The sequence below is a fragment of the Rosa rugosa genome, chromosome 3, assembly GCF_958449725.1.
Source record: "Rosa rugosa chromosome 3, drRosRugo1.1, whole genome shotgun sequence".
Taxonomy (NCBI): domain Eukaryota; kingdom Viridiplantae; phylum Streptophyta; class Magnoliopsida; order Rosales; family Rosaceae; genus Rosa; species Rosa rugosa.
The window spans coordinates 47941834-47957982 of record NC_084822.1 but is presented as its reverse complement, the minus strand read 5'-3'; the positions used below and the strand labels follow the sequence as shown (position 1 = coordinate 47957982).

General features: G+C 37.5%; 3 protein-coding genes across 3 annotated transcripts; 2 read left to right on the top strand and 1 right to left on the bottom strand.

Moving 5' to 3' along the window:
* Window positions 1-740: 740 nt before the first annotated feature.
* LOC133739614 (uncharacterized) lies at window positions 741-1594 on the top strand. Its single transcript, XM_062167395.1, has 2 exons — window positions 741-1140; window positions 1257-1594. Exons 1-2 carry the CDS (start codon window positions 843-845, stop codon window positions 1301-1303), a joined length of 345 nt encoding a protein of 114 aa, XP_062023379.1. The 5' UTR covers window positions 741-842; the 3' UTR covers window positions 1304-1594.
* Window positions 1595-6163: 4569 nt separating this feature from the next.
* Window positions 6164-10046, top strand: LOC133738100 (UDP-galactose transporter 1). Its single transcript, XM_062165544.1, has 5 exons — window positions 6164-6632; window positions 7443-7692; window positions 7794-8001; window positions 8942-9173; window positions 9664-10046. Exons 1-5 carry the CDS (start codon window positions 6522-6524, stop codon window positions 9895-9897), a joined length of 1035 nt encoding a protein of 344 aa, XP_062021528.1. The 5' UTR covers window positions 6164-6521; the 3' UTR covers window positions 9898-10046.
* A 277-nt stretch (window positions 10047-10323) lies between these two features.
* LOC133738101 (uncharacterized) lies at window positions 10324-12148 on the bottom strand. The gene is made up of 3 exons (XM_062165546.1): window positions 11605-12148; window positions 10782-10903; window positions 10324-10678 (listed from the first exon to the last, which is right to left on the bottom strand). The coding sequence occupies exons 1-3, from the start codon at window positions 12016-12018 to the stop codon at window positions 10528-10530; spliced, it is 687 nt and encodes a 228-aa protein (XP_062021530.1). The 5' UTR covers window positions 12019-12148; the 3' UTR covers window positions 10324-10527.
* Between the last annotated feature and the right edge of the window lie 4001 nt (window positions 12149-16149).

The window sequence follows — 16149 nt, the reverse complement described above, 5'->3', positions numbered from 1 at the left end:
CTAACGTTAAAATGTATGATTTTTACGGTTCATCACACAATTGTCCTACCAACTAAACTCCACTAACGTTAAAATGTATGATTTTTACGGTTCATCACACGATTGTCCTACCAACTAAACTTCACTAATGTTAATAAAGTTTATCATTTTTATGTTATTGAGATCAAAATTATCTGATGGTTTCCTTAAACTCTAATTTCTCTTCAAACTCCAACCATTTTCTACCACATATGCAAGTTGGTTTTTTTTTCTTTCTTTTTTCAATTAATCCGAAAAATAACAACCGTGATAAAAACATTTCCCTAAACAAACTATGTTAACTGTAGCAACTAAACCTCGTGAAATAAGTGATGACAAATGGTAGAAGAATTGAGTTAAAATTAGATTAAATCAAAAATTCGATCATTTGTAATATAACTAAAAAAGCTCATCCAAATAATTCAAGTTCCCTATCAAATTGCATAACATCAAATGGAGTTGTATCATCACTATCATGTACAATGTAGTTATGTTTGTTTTCATTTTCAAGTAGTGGATCTTTGGATGAGCCTTTTTAGTTGCATTAGAAAGAATCAAACTTTTGACTTAATCTAATTCATGTATCATTACCGCTTAGACTAACCCTAACGCTCAGTTCACGAGCTTTAGTTCTTACAGTATTCTTGATAAAATATAATATAGTAACTTCATTCTAAAAATTGAATTATCATTTCCTTTCAAAAAAATTTACAACAAAAAAAAAAAGAAAAAAGATCCTTCTAAAATTAAAGCCTGTTTGCGCTAGTCATCTAGTATCCGTCGTCGTCGTCGTGTCGTACGCTTTTGCTTCGGTGGTTTCGAAAATGGAGGTGGCGAACAAGGTGGTGAGCGCCGGAATGCGCTTGGCGAACAACAGCACGGTGATAAGCGTGTGCCTAGTCGGATCCTTCATTGCTCTGAGCGCAAGGTCAGTGAAGCAGCAAAACAAAATCGAAGCTCTAGAGGCGGAGAAGGACTCCCTCATCAAATCGAACAAGGCCACCAAGAAGACCATGTGGGACTGGAAGCAACAGCTCTATGCCGAAGCCGGCACCGACTCCGCTCTCGTCCCTCTCGCCAGACTCAAGGCCATCTACGGCGAAGCCCCAACTCCCCCAATCGGTACTGTCTCACTGCTTTGCTCTCTTTGGCATTTGGGTTTTGGGTTTAGGGATTTTAGGGAATCAGGGTCCGATTGGTTTTTGTTATTTGATTTGTTTCAATGCATTTTTTTGCAGCTGTGAAGGAGGATTCGAAATCTGCAGACGCTAAATTTGTGGTCTGAGGGCTGCCTGCGTTTTTGTTCTGCCCACCAGGTGTTTGTGAAAATGCCTCAGACAAGGTGCTAGAGTTTAGCCTTTTGTGAACCTTATGTGTATGTTGATCATTGTCTCAATGTTATGTGGCATTTGCAACAAGCCCATATTGTTTTCTAGATCAATGACATTTGGTTGAAGTGGATTGTATTCCAAGCAAACTTTGTTGGATTGGTATGCTGTTCTCATCATTTTCATATAAACCCTAAAACGTCGAAGTATAAGACGGAGAATTCTCCTCTCAGAATTTCCAAGCTATATATATTTGTTGCGTTTGTTGAATCTCAAATTATATTCCGTCTTTTGTGGTCATTGATTGAGAGACTGAAACTGCAAGGTTGGGGAGAGAGCCTAGTCTCATAGGGTTTATGACAGAATACAATTTGTTGACATTAGTAGATGGACAAGGACTTTATAACTCTACTTGCCCTTTCAAAGTTGGTGCCCTTTTGCTTTTTATTTTTTAATAATAGGAAGTATAGCTATCTCACCAGTTACATTGAAAAACAGGAAAAGTTGAAGGGGAAGGGAATGAACAGGTTGTTTTTGTGTGTTGAGGATTAGGGAATCGATTTCAAATTTGCAATAAGCAGATCCCATGTATGGTCATATTCCATCCGTATATTCATTCAAGCTCTTCAATGGCCTCTGATGCTGAGATGCTACTAACCAGCAATGTTCATATTGAAAGAGACGTGCATTCTGGCCTAAACCCATATCCAAGAATTGCGCTTGTTCTTCTTGTCTAGGTTTCCTTACAATAATGCAACACGGCATATATAATACGTATTCCAAATAGAGGCTGATAACAGGCATATATGCCATTGCAAAAAGCGGATTCAAACCTTTTATTCAAACAATAATATAGCCGAGAAGTTGAGCCTTCCAGCTTATCCGACTTCAACCTCATTTATTTCAAGAAAATAAAAATAACGACATACAAAATTGATTCAAAAGCCAATAGAAACAAGAAAAAGGGGTCATGCCTCATGACCTGTCCAACGTATAACACATGCTTCGGTGATAGTAAACTAAAGTGCCCTGGAAACTGCGAAGTCTAGACTTTTCAAGGGTACGTTCAAAGCGCATGCGTGCGTTGTTGGTTGTGGAAGGTTGAGTATATATCGCTTTTATGAAGCAAGACAAATTGACTTGTGGACACATGTATCATCTAGCTATGGACCAGTTGCTTTCCATGGTTGCCACCTTCAACTTCAAGTCTTGAAGGGATTTAGAATCATGTGGATCTTGGATTCTTGGTGTTTGGTCGTGGTGCACTTCTCTTCTATGATTATATCATATAGGACGAATTGTGTTATGTGATGTACATGTACTGATGTAAAATGTAAAATGCTTACTTTGACAGTAAAAAATGTGCAAAAAAATGAGATGTAAATTCAGATATTTTATATTGTTCGAATAGTTGTTCACTGATATAAGAGAATATATGAGAAAATTAAATATGCAGTATCATGCGCCCAAAATAGCTAGTTTTCAGTAGTAGCGTACGTGCCCTTTCAACTAATGTAGTCTTTATCACTCTTTTGAATTAACCATGCATGCATGAGCTTGACCTCGATTGAGCTAGATATCTTGTTGCGTACATAAACAAAATTTACGTGCTTGGTAGAATTGCAATGCACCCCAAGAACGTACTGTCTCCAAATTACGTTGTTCAACTTATATATTCGTCTTTATTGTAAGCGTGTGATGATCCATATATGGTGCCGATCAACAAGTTCTATAGCTAGCTAGCCCCCTCAAAAGACATCTGCTCTTTCCTTCGGACACAAGAAATAGCAGGCTCAGAGCCTATTTGACTCGATAAAATGTTATGTTAGACTTCAAGGTGATAATGTCCACATTGTATACTATAAAGTTTCAAATATTAATCTCGATCTTCATTTTTTTTCTATATAAATCTAATAACATGACATTTCAGACTTCTGACGCACCCGCAGAGTTTCCGATTCAAATTCTCGGTCTTCCTCTTCTGAAACTCAAGATCTAATTCCGTATCAAAAAAAACTCAAGATCTAATTCAAATAAAAAACAAATAACAGGTGTTCTCTTGAGAAGGAGAGGTGGAAGTTGTCGTTTAGAGGCTCAACATTGAGGTGGGGCTGCTGCAACCATGCAAGAGTATATTTTTTGGCATATTATTTTGTGCTATCTAATTTAACTTTGGGTTACTGCAAATGCAAGCATACCTGAAATTGAAGAGGCTGACTTGTCAATAATTAGGAATGAGGTTGCTAACTTCTGATGTGTGTAGTAATATTTGGTGTCAAATTTTTTGTCGCAAACCAAATGTTTGGCGTTGAATATGGGGTGGATACCAAAATTTTGGTATCAACGTTCTAAGCATGTCACATCTTTGTAGATCCAATTGAGTTTGCAAGTTTGACAGGCAATTGTCGTAGACTCGTAGCCTTACCAAAATTTTGTATCGCTAAATTCATTAATACGAACCCCGAAGCAAATTAAATGGAGAAGAAAAAACCACATACTACCTCAAACTCTTATTAGGAATAAAAATCTGTTTACTAAAGTTTTGGACAAGCCCTACTGCCCTAGTGAATAAGACAATCGCCCTAGTGTGTATGTATGTTACTTGCTAAAGTGAAAACGTATTTGCACTCACAAACTCATAACAAGACTTCTACAATATGTCTACATGATCTTACCATTTTCGATAATTACGAGATTCTATATATCTTTGTCATGAAACAAAAATGAGATATTAAAACCCCCAGCTCCCTACACCATGCAAAACTGAATCAAGTGTTTGAATAAACTCAATAAAGGAACATTCTCATGAGTCCTCATATGCAGAGGACAATACAAAACTGAGATTAATTTAAACTGCCAATGCCAGCCGTTTAGACATGAACACTGACCCAAATAAGATTGATTAGTTCAGTCACGCGCATAATAATACTGACAAGATTAATAATTTAATTTTGCATTCTCGACAACCAACACATAACGGAAACGGAAAAATCATATGCACTTTTGTCCTCTCGAGTCTTGCCACACTGCCCCAGCTGCCCAGCATACGTAAGTTATTTGCCGCTTGCTATAGACAAAAATAATAATGTTAGCAACACAATGGTATGAGAAAAGAAATGTATTATAATATGTTACAAGGTTAGATTTGAACTTCCTACTCGTTTTGTTATTTTAAAGACTAATGCCAACATTTTGATAAAATGCTTGTTGACAATTTCATACTCGGGCATCAACCCCTTGTTCACCACATAAATAAGCCATATGTGATGTGTAGACTTGAAGGAATAATTTCCTAGTTTATAATGTAACACATTTTCAAGTGTAATTTTGAATCAAGGCATAGCCAGTATATTGATTTTAAGCTAGAATGACCATTACATATCATTCTGTTGCCATTCGTTAGATAGGTAAGAAGTTGTGGTGGTACCACGATGATACATAGGGATAGACCACTCATTATACAACCAGTGCTCACTTAGGAAAAGTGAGCCTATCCGCTATGACACAAGATATAGCAAAATAGGCATGAAAAAGTAAAAAACAGTGCATAGCTCTCTAAAAAAAATAGGGAATTGTTAGAAAGAGAAAAAAATCTATCTAAATAGCAGCCCAAATGGCCCAACGGACAGCCCAGACCCAATGAAGCCCAACAACAAGCTGCATTGGTGTGCCTCAACCCTCTGTGCAACTTTTTCAGGAACACCAGACTACATCCGTCCTCACCGCTGTCAGAACAAGGCGCCCCACTGTCCTCCACATTGACGTCACCAACAGAGGAGCTCCGCTGCTAAAGCCTCGCCCACGCGCGTCTGACCACAAATTGAAAACCAATACACCGGACTTTACTTGCCACAAAGCAGGGAAAACAGATTCAAGCCAGAACACCACCGTCAGGCCTCCGAGCATAGCCATATAGAGAACCCAGCCTTAGGAGCCATCATCACCCGTCCGGCAGCAGCCAAGGACAGCGGCGACACCAAAGGTCAACACTGTTGCCAGCCACCACATGGCAAATCTGGATTAGGAACAGCAGAAGTCGACTAGGTACAGAAAGGGAGAAAAAAAAAACCTAGAATCAAGGGTTTATACTTGTTATAGTAAAACATGTTCCATTTTCAAGTGTAATTTATAAGGTTTCTTTTTGGTTAAATGAATTTGTAAGAAGCAAGATGCGAGATTCTAAATATTGAATGAATTTCAATATGCAGTTTATGTTTTTAAATTTTTAATTACAATGTATGTTGGGAGTATAAGAGTTTGTTTTGTTGAATGAAAAATAGACATTTTATAGCATTATGTACTACAGTACTAGAGCTTGTACTAACTATCACATCGTTTCAACAAACGAGAATTTTCCTCTTAACAAGAAAAGTCTAATTCTCACAAACAAGCAAGCGTGTTGTTTACAAAACAATCTCTTATAAATGTTTGATTGATTTTGATAAAAAGTATATACCAAGCCCACATTTATGTATACTTTAACAGAAGACAATGAATACTAACCCACCCCGCTTACACCTCTCAAGCAAAAGTATCAACTGTTTAAGCCATTCCCCACAAACCTTGTTAATCAAAATTAAACAACGTCCTTATCAAAAAAAAAATCCCAAACCTAATAAATGATTTAAATAGAAAAAAGGGACCGTGGAGAATCCTGGTCAATGCCAAACTCCAAAGAAAACAAAAGTATATTCATTTAAGGGCTGCGATTTCCTGATCCCCTGGACGAAACCTTGGACCTCCTAACCGCGCGGGACCCACAACCCCGGGACCTTTTAGAGAGAGAGAGAGAGAGAGAGAGAGTTGGGCCGGTTCCAGGCCTGTTAGTACAAAAAGCTGAAACGAAGAGAAGCGCATAAGATTTTCATGGTGTGAGGAAGAGAGAGAGAGAGAGAGAGAGAGAGAGTTAAAAAGACGTTATAGGAAGCTGGAAGAAGAAGAAGAAGATAAAAACACAATATGGAAGGTGTTGAGGGACAAATCACATGGGACTAGAACTCATCATAGATCAAAAGGAGCTATTGTTGTTAGGGTTCTTCTCGTCTCTCTCTTTTAGCTCATTTTAGGACTCTGTTTTTCTTGTTTCTTTACATTCTGGGTTTCTGGGAATTGATCGAGGTCGGTGGTTAAAGAGTTTTTGTGGGTGTGTGTGTGTGTGTGTGATCTGGGTCTGAGATGGAGGAGTCTCGGCTGTGCCAGTGGACCGTCATTAGATCTCTTCTGGCTGTTCTTCAATGGTGGGGATTCAATGTCACCGTTGTTGTCATGAACAAGTGGATCTTTCAGGTCTCTCTCTCTCTCTCTCCATAATTCCTCTATTTTGCTTTGTGTGTTGCATTACGTGCGCCAGTTGTGTATTTGTGACAACTGGGGTGAGCTCAATTTCGGGTTTTCCGATGATTTTGTGTTTGGCAATGTTTAATTCTCCGGTGTTTGCTGCGTTGATTTTGTTTATCTTTAAGATTGGAGTGATTAGATTAGATTAGATTAGGGACACTATAATCATGATACCCTACCATTCTACCAATGCTGCCTGGTCGAAATAATTTTCAGCTCTACTGTGTTAGGGAGGGGATTTCAAAGGTGACATACTGATGAGATAATGTGCAGCTCTTTGAATTCTGCTTCATGTGTTATTGGCATAAAACCTCGTTACCGGGGTTATCTTTCTCCTCTTAACTCTCATTCTTATGACTATTGACTAGTACATATGAGTTTGGTAAACCTAGGCCCAATCTCCGGGGGGAGAATTTTGTTGAATTTATAGGCATAATAGGTTTTCCTTGGTGCTTGTTGATGATTAAGGACATTTTTAAATAGAGAGGTTAGACTTGGGGAATCTTGTGATGGAATATAGTTAATAATTCTTCATGTGAGGGAAATTTCTTTTCCCTTTGTACTTGGGTGAATTATTGGTTTCAGCTTGCGTGACAGAGATTATAATTATGGTGATAAGATCATACATAAGTGGTGTCACAGTGTTACTTTTGGGGTTTAACTGTTCTTTTACACTGGGATGTCTTTTGCATTAGTCTTGTAAGTTTGCTCCATGGCCAACACTGTGTTCCTAATTGTGAATCATTTTCTTTTGAACAGAAACTGGATTTTAAGTTTCCCTTAACTGTATCATGTGTGCATTTCATATGCTCGGCAATTGGGGCATACACGGTAATCAAGGTGTTGAAGCTTAAACCACTAATAGCAGTTGAGCCTGAAGATCGCTGGAAAAGGATATTTCCTATGTCATTCGTGTTCTGTATTAACATAGTGTTGGGGAATGTGAGCTTACGTTACATTCCAGTTTCTTTTATGCAAACGATTAAGTCATTCACTCCTGCGACCACAGGTCAGATCCAGAAATGGCTAATATTATATATCGGTCGTCCTGATGACCTGATGAAATTGTATACTGCGTTCTAGCTTTATCTGATCAAAGAATTTGAACAGTTTTTTTGCAGTGGCTGGTTTGGAGAAAGAGCTTTGACTGGCGAATTTGGGCTTCCTTGATACCCATTGTTGGAGGAATTCTTCTTACTTCTGTTACAGAGCTTAGTTTTAATATGCTTGGATTTTGTGCTGCCTTATTTGGTTGTCTGGCTACTTCCACGAAGACTATCCTTGCAGAGTCTCTGTTGCATGGATACAAGTTTGACAGGTAGTCTTTCTGTTCTTAAGGCTTAAATTGTCATATCCTATTCATTCTTCTTCCCTTTCCTTGTTCATTTCTCGTATAGCAAGGCCTAAAATTTCATCACCTTTTTCATAATTTTTTCTCAATCCATTTCTTTTAGCTATAACAGGCTTTATTATATGCATGATTTTCCAGATTCAGTGCTATTTTGATTTACTATATCTACATGCTAATCTCCCGGTGATATTGACAATATAAATATGTAATCAGGTTCCATTTTATGCGCCTAGGATACGTGTGAGTGTGTTTTTGTAAGAAAGAGAGGGTTTTACCTCACATAGAAAAAGAATGTCCGTATAAAGAAAAAATGCAATCCTTTCCATATCAGTGTCTTCAAACTTGATTGACTCAGACCTGTATACTTATTGTGATGTATAAAAATGTCTCAGAATGTTCATTCTGAAAGCAGGTTATGTTGTAATATTTGGAAATTTATTGGATACAGAAAACAGTTTGTAGGGTGTTGTGGCCATAATGACTAAAATTGTTGAGAAGTCGTGGAATTTTCAAATAGGTTTGGCTTCCAACCCTTGTGAGAAATAAATTAAGGTCTGATATTGTGTCTCCGTGTACTGTAGACAATCCGGAATTTGTTATCTGCTCTTTACCTTTTCAGAATTTTGAGCATGAACATGGGCCTTTTTCTTCCCTTTAGTTTTCCATATTAGAATTTCTTTTACATCCTCGCATGTATTTATTTCTCATTTTTCTGTTTGGAGATCTTGCCATGTGGCTTCTAGCTTCAGCGGTCTTTGTTTTTGTAGTTCTTGCTTAATTTTTCACTCAAACTTAGAAAGCTATAAAAAATTTCACTGTTTCAGTTGTATTTGTGTGCATGAAGTGTTCATGACTCCGTGATTCATGCTGATACTTGTTTTTTCAATGTTTTGGTCATACAATTTAGCATAAACACTGTGTACTACATGGCACCTTTTGCAACCATGATCTTGGGAGTACCTGCTATGCTACTCGAAGGTAATGGAGTTCTTGAATGGCTTCACACCCATGAGACTCTTGTTCCATCCCTCACCATAATTTTCAGCTCTGGGGTATTGGCATTTTGTCTCAACTTCTCCATCTTCTATGTGATTCATTCCACAACTGCTGTAACATTCAATGTTGCTGGAAACCTCAAGGTAAATATTAAACACAGTGACTTGCGTTGCAATATTGGTGCAATAATAGATATCTGTTAACTAAGTGGCCAAGTAGTTATGTTTGGGCTCATAAATGATACGGTCCTTGTCTTGTACGCACAAGTTTCATCCCATTTCATAATGCTCCGTATAGTCCATGCCTAGAATATGATATCCATCACACACGAACCAATTGATTTTCATTTTTTTTCATGCATGCAACAACTATTTTCAGCTGAAAAAGCTTCTACTGCCCTAGGGGCTCCCCTTGGGCATCATATCATTGAGTTTTAATTCATTGTTGCAACTACTCATTAAGTTGTTGGGCTGGATTTTTCCTAAAAGCTTGAATTACAGTGGATCCAGCTATAATAACCCGTAGTTTGCTGGTTGAATTCTCTCCTATGAGCTTTAATCCGCTATTAGGCCATACCAAATGGGCAAATATGTTGTCATCTGTCACATATTCTGTATTGAACTCTGCCCACAGGTTGCTGTTGCTGTCCTTGTTTCATGGACGATATTCCGAAACCCAATTTCCGGTATGAATGCTGTTGGATGTGGAGTAACCCTCGTGGGATGTACTTTCTATGGGTACATAAGACACCTGCTATCCCAACAGCTGCCAGGAGCTCCTCGAACACCCAGGACTCCACCCAAGACTCCACGAGGTCGTATGGAGCTGCACCCTCTAGTAAATGATAAGTTAGATGACAAGGTCTGATGGTTCAAGTCATGAACAAGGCTCTTGGCAGTCGGGAAATTATTTATAGGAAACTGAGTACACAAAACTTACTATTCACTTTGGCTCTTTGCTTGTAATCTTGGTTCAGACTCAGATTTTTAATATAAGTTATTTTTCCCCTTGCCAAACTAGAGTACACGTCAGCTTCTTCTTGTGAGTGAATGAATACATCAATTTATGTAGCAGTTCCAAAAGCACTTTGCAATTTCACCAGCACGGGTCATTTCCCAAACTACTTTGCCGCTTCAAGAAACTAGAACTACCAGAGCCTCTTTAAGTTTCTGATGGTGAAGTTGACATTTCGAAATGGAAGCTTTCATAACACCGTCAGTCATGCATTAATAGGATTTAGATCTGGTTGAAGGTTACATAAAACAAAAAGCTTTTAAAGGTTGGAGGTTCCAATAATTCAACTGAGGCAATTTATTAAGAGGGAGGGAGACTAGGAGAGACTACATTTCATTAATACAAAGAAAAGATCCGCTAGTGATTCTAGTTCTAGTTAGTAGTTCTAGTTAGACTAAAAGATTACAAGCTAATCAATGTATACTTAATTACTTATTAGATATGACTCATATGAGGGATCCAGATCCTTGTTGGGGAACCAAACTAGGCCAAGAGCCAGAAATCCTTCTGCCATCTAGTGTTGATGAGATAGCCACCCACACCTTTGCTTTGCTTCCTGACTCCAATAGTCAAGCAATCTGCATTGTTGATGCAATGTTCCACAAACTCCTCAGTTCTGCTTGTTCCATATAAGCTGCATAAAATGATAAGAACCCTAGAATTAACAGAGATCAGGATCTAAAAGTTTGAGATTCATGAGAAGGTGTTGTAGGAAATGATTGAGTAGGTTAGATTACCAGCTAATGAGGGGAGAAGCTTTCTTCTGACCCAGAACTAGGACTGAGACCTCTAGCTTCTTCACTTGGCTTATCACCGTGGCTAGTCTAGGTCCTTGGATCACAAGTGCTTCCACTTCAACCTGAATATTCCCCAAAGATAATAATATTAATATTGTTAGATAAATAATGTAACATACACACAGAACCCATGTCCCCTCTCTTTTTCTGGGAAAAGGCAAAGCAACTGATGAGAAGTCAGTTCACTGGAAAAAGAAAAAGAAAAGTTTAGCCTAGCTATCGTCTCTGATCCAAATCATTACCATTCTCCATCTAAAGAAGAGAAAGACAAATAAAAGAAAATGGTAAAAGAAATAGTTAAAATTTTAAAATAAAACATCCAAAGAAAAGAGGGAAAAAAGAGAGGAGCTATTCAAGAGGGCAAGACAGGTTGGACCAAGAAAGAACAGCATTGAAAGGTAAAAAGGGAAGATCAGTTGGGATCTATCAAACAAGATAAGCTAGCACACTCCCAATCTTTAACAACTTGTAGGGATCTATCATAAAGAAAAAAAATTAGAATCCACGAAGACCCATTTGATCCTTGGAAAAGATCTTTCTTGGTAAATAATAAACATAAACTGAAAAAATCACAAGGTAGATGAATAAAATATCAAATGCCTTCTTCTTGTTTTAAAGATGATCAAAGGATTTCACTCTTACTCCCATGGTGACTCGAACCCAGGATCTGAATCCAATGAACCTTGTAAAAACTCTTTTATGAAACTAACATGATTTCTAGGCAAAATACAAAAAAAAAAAAACATGAAGAAAATTAACAAACCTCAGGCTTGCAAGCCTTGCAAAGAGACCCAAGAGAGTTTGCAAGGTATGGAGAACCAGCAGAAGAGTCCCTATGTGAACTAGAAGGCATGATGTGAAGAAGAGTAAGCAAATCACCCTTGTTGGCAACATGAGTGAGAGCCCACATCATTGCATGTTTGGAATGAGATGAGTCATCCACCACGACCATGACTCTCTTCCTCACTGTTGCATTCTCACCATAACCATAACCACCGCTACCATACATGTTGCTAAACCCTTCCATTTGCTTCTTGAAGCTTCCCTCAGAGTGTGGAGTTGCACCACCACTGTTGCCACCACAAGGATTGTTATTCCCACCTCCCCACCTTCTTGAAGTTGATTTCCAAGCCTCCCTAACACTCATCTGCCCCAGAAATGAACTTGAAGCTGGCATTTTATGCTACCCTATTGCTCTATAAGATCAACACTCAGCCCACTAGCTAGTACTAGTACTACTTCTACCACTAGAGAGAGAGAGAGACTGTACTGTGAGGTTTAGGTATTGATGGGTTCTTGGTTATTATAATGGGGAGGGAGAAAGAGAGAGGAGAGAGAGGATGGGGTTAAAAATACTGATAATGCAAAGCCAAGATTTTATCTTTCTGCAGGTAAAAGTAGTGTCACGGGAATCACTTTTGGCAGTGACTTTACTCTGAATAGATGCGGTGAAACAATCACTATGCTCGGTTTTGTTTGATGTGTGATGATGAAAGGAAGGATTCTCTCTGTACTATGCCTAATATATCTGTCTCTTACATAATATCTATTTCAGATTCATTTTCAGGTCATTTTCCAATCTCTTCTCTGGATTTTGTGTGGGATATGAATCATGGCATTTTTATCTGATCACAAAATAAACTATGGGAATCACAATTTATTGGAATAATATTGGCATTTCATGTCACAAGGCTATGCACTATTATCCAGAGCCCTCTCTTCTTTCCTGGGCTGAACCCTTTTCTGGATGATCACCATCACCAAACCCAATGCATTGCCCAGTTTTTCTCAAGTTTTTTATGAACCTGTTCCAAATGAGGAAATGGAAGAGGTACAAAGTAAAAATCAGTGTTTTTAATGAAGACCAAGTAATTTTATCAGGGGGCTAATTCTGGAACCTACATGTGAATTTTAGTGAAACAATGAGAGGAAAAAAAAAAAAAAAACTTTTTGTGACAGTCGTGGTGAGCATTAAGCTCTGGCAAAGTTAACTGGGATTATAATATTTAATTCATTAAATAAGTTGATTATTGGAGGTGGTGAACTGGTTGGATGAGTTTGTGAGTGTGTATCTCACATGGGGGCCAGTTTACTGCTCTAGGCAATTATAAAATTTTCTGATAGAAGAAAAAATAAAAACTGGAAAATTTTGTTTTGGGAAACTTAATTCTGATTTGGTTTGACTAAGCTAGAGTTACAATTTTGTTGGTATAGAGGTCCTAGAGGATTACAAATTGATTTGTGGATATAAAAAGAAAGTTGAACCCAAAATACTATTATTATTTGTAGATTTTTGAACCCTACCATATAACAGTACCAACTACCAATGCATAACCAAATTTTAGTATTTGACCAGAGTTCTTCAATTGTAAAGAACTTTTGAATGATTGAGGAGCAGGCTTCAAATGAGACTTGTACGCCAGTACTAGTTCCACATTTGATCGACTCAAACCAAATGTACACGCTTGATTAAGAACTCAACCCTACATTTCCTGGGTGTTTATGCTTAACAATCTCCAAAGCTTAATTAGATATATTTTGATTGATCCATCTTACCATATATCAAAGTTGTCGATCAAAACTTAGATATATGTTAAGATAGATCAATCATTGGGTGTCCCTCATCTTAATTTCATTTATGTTTTCCAAACCTACAATTGCTAAAAACGGGAAAAAATTCAGATCTTCACATGAGCATTTAACTTCCACTTCATTTTTCTGGCTCATTGAAGGGGCTGGGATTAAATTACTTTGTCATTGTATAAGCTCCCCATTAATGTGCTCAACTGAACTGCATTTAACTTCAACTTCTGTCCTCCCATCTTTCATTTTCTAGTTATAAAATATTCCAATGGAAGGTGCACAGGTTTGCATAAGTTTTCTCATTGTGTAAGCAGGCAATTAATGTCTTCAGCTGAAGTGTTAATATCACATTAATTGTATTTTGAGACTCAGTAATGGAAATTGACCTATCTATTCAGTTTGGTAATGCATCAATGCATCTAGCTAGGACACAGGGATTTAAATGTTATACTGAATCTTCGTTATCCTATCCCACCATATTAGGTAGGAAAACAAGTTACCAAGCAAGTAAATTAGGCCTTTTGGACCACAACTATACCTAGCTACTTCACTAACATGGACTTAGACAAGAACGTACTGTAGTTCTTGATTAAGCTCATTAACAAACTAAAGAGCTGTTGATTAAGATTTAGTTTAAAATAACTTAATTTAGACAATAAGCCGCCGTAGTTTTTAGCTTACAAAAACTGCATTTTACCAACTTTAATAGACAATAGCTCAATTGTTTAAACTTTTAAAATAAATTATTTTATTGCATTTTGCAAATACTTTTTACTGACTAACTTATAAATTAAACTGTTTTTTATACAATATAAGCTACCAGACAAGAAAAGCAAGCACATATGTGGACTTGTTCATCTTTCGTGGCTATCGAATATCATCCCCAACTCCCTAGGATCATCTTGGTCGAAAAATCTTTATTTTAGGTTGTGTTTGAATACTTTGAATCCCCTTGAATGCTTGCATTTTTCTTTATTTTGGTGAGAGGTGTGTGATGGTGGCATGGTGCAACTCTATAACTCTGTCTCAGTGCAGACCATTCGATCAATAATATTATTGTTCTTACTTGTTCATCAACCCCGTGAGAGTTTGTGACCGACAGATATATTATGAGGCTCTTAATTAGTGAACTGAAATGAAGAGTTTATAAATGATAAACCAAGCCAGAGGCAAGTAGAGCCGTAGAGGGAAGCCATTATCACGTACTGTCCTAAAGATCCCCACCAAAGAGTAAATAGGGTCCTTCTGCATGTACGTTTTAGTTCTGGGTTTTGCTTCTGGTTCTGGTTCGAAGGGTCCCCTCGTTACTGTGTCAGTCATCATCATCATCATCATCATCCAGCAAAAGCAAAGAAAATACTGCACGTCATGGTGGAACCGACTGCAGACAGCCTATAATAGCATCAATTTTTATAGTGAAAATTAGGGTGGTTTTGTATTTTTGTTTGTATATATAATGAATGATGAATAAGCGAGGTTACGAAATGTCAGAAATTGGGACCTGGGTTCTGAGCCAAAAGTGAGGAGAAAAAGGAAGATGGAGCCCCTCGTAAATTGGGTTTATTTGGTGTTTTGATCCAGTCAGTCAGAAGGAGAGGTACTTTCAAATAATTGCTCCCGGGCAACTCGCCGATCCCTTTACTGTTTCACTGTTCTCTCTTCTCAATCTAACTTACCATCCTGACCTTTGCTTCAATCTGATACAACAACAATAGTGCTATCCACGTACACTTGAGAACTATTATTTGCTTCATGCACTCCATCTCATGGCATGAGTGATCAAAAAATTATAGACAAATATTGTTCTCAATATAAAGATTATAGGTAATTTGCACATGCTTGTTAATGGATATTGATAATTTTACTTGAATGGAGCCATGGAGGTGTGCCTTCACTTTCATTCAGGTGGAATCCATCAATAGCCTAATTCTCAATTTTGAAGATGAGTTTGATGTAATTGTCTTCATTCGGTTTACGAATGTGCTAAATCGTCGTCCAAATGAACATTATAATGTTATTTTGTTAGAAATAGCTGCTCCAAATCAAATACATTAGAAAACTGGAGTGCAAATTGCCACCTTATCCAACATGTTCTTGTTAGAAAGTGATTTAAAATTGACCATCTTGTGAAACATAACATGTCTATCTTTCAAGCAAAGAAGTGAAAGAACAACTTATTTGTGACTAGTACTAGCATCGAAGTATGCACCAGGCACAAACAGGTCATTGGAACTTGAGCTAGCTTCATGTATATATAAGATGAAAGAAGGTTTTTTTTGGGTCAAAAGATGAAAGAAGGTTAAGGCAAGTAAAACTGTAAAAGAGTCAACATGAACACCCAGAATGAAAAACAGTGAATCTTGTTCCACTCTATTGTCTCTAAAGTCTAAACAAACTCCATGCATAAAGACGAATTAGCATTCAGCAGCACCCTCCTTGCATCTCGTGAAATCCTATAAACAATACCAAACATAACGTAAATCTTCTACGGTGCCGGTGGCCCATGTTCTTAATCTTATTTTCTATGCCTACTTTTGGGGTTAATCCAAGAATCTAACATTCGTTTTTTTTTTTTTTTTTTTTTTGACGAAAATCTAACATTCGTTTGTTATCAAATTTGTTTATGGTTTTTGGTGCTGTTCCAACTTTCAAGTCCTGGTTTTGAGGACCCATTTCTCTCATTAAGACTAATATATCATTTCCTCCGTCCTTGTTGAGTAAGTAG

What these genes read in the sequence shown, in the direction of transcription:
- LOC133738100 (XM_062165544.1), top strand. Translation starts at nt 6,522, where the DNA reads ATGGAGGAGTCTCGGCTGTGCCAGTGGACCGTCATTAGATCTCTTCTG. An exon ending in CATGGATACAAGTTTGACAG is followed by an intron (nt 8,002 to 8,941) that starts GTAGTCTTTCTG and finishes CATACAATTTAG; the next exon opens with CATAAACACTGTGTACTACA. An exon ending in ATGTTGCTGGAAACCTCAAG is followed by an intron (nt 9,174 to 9,663) that starts GTAAATATTAAA and finishes CTCTGCCCACAG; the next exon opens with GTTGCTGTTGCTGTCCTTGT.
- LOC133738101 (XM_062165546.1), bottom strand. Translation starts at nt 12,018, where the DNA reads ATGCCAGCTTCAAGTTCATTTCTGGGGCAGATGAGTGTTAGGGAGGCT. An exon ending in GCAAGGCTTGCAAGCCTGAG is followed by an intron (nt 10,904 to 11,604) that starts GTTTGTTAATTT and finishes GGGAATATTCAG; the next exon opens with GTTGAAGTGGAAGCACTTGT. An exon ending in GCTTCTCCCCTCATTAGCTG is followed by an intron (nt 10,679 to 10,781) that starts GTAATCTAACCT and finishes CATTTTATGCAG; the next exon opens with CTTATATGGAACAAGCAGAA.
- LOC133739614 (XM_062167395.1), top strand. Translation starts at nt 843, where the DNA reads ATGGAGGTGGCGAACAAGGTGGTGAGCGCCGGAATGCGCTTGGCGAAC. An exon ending in AGCCCCAACTCCCCCAATCG is followed by an intron (nt 1,141 to 1,256) that starts GTACTGTCTCAC and finishes ATTTTTTTGCAG; the next exon opens with CTGTGAAGGAGGATTCGAAA.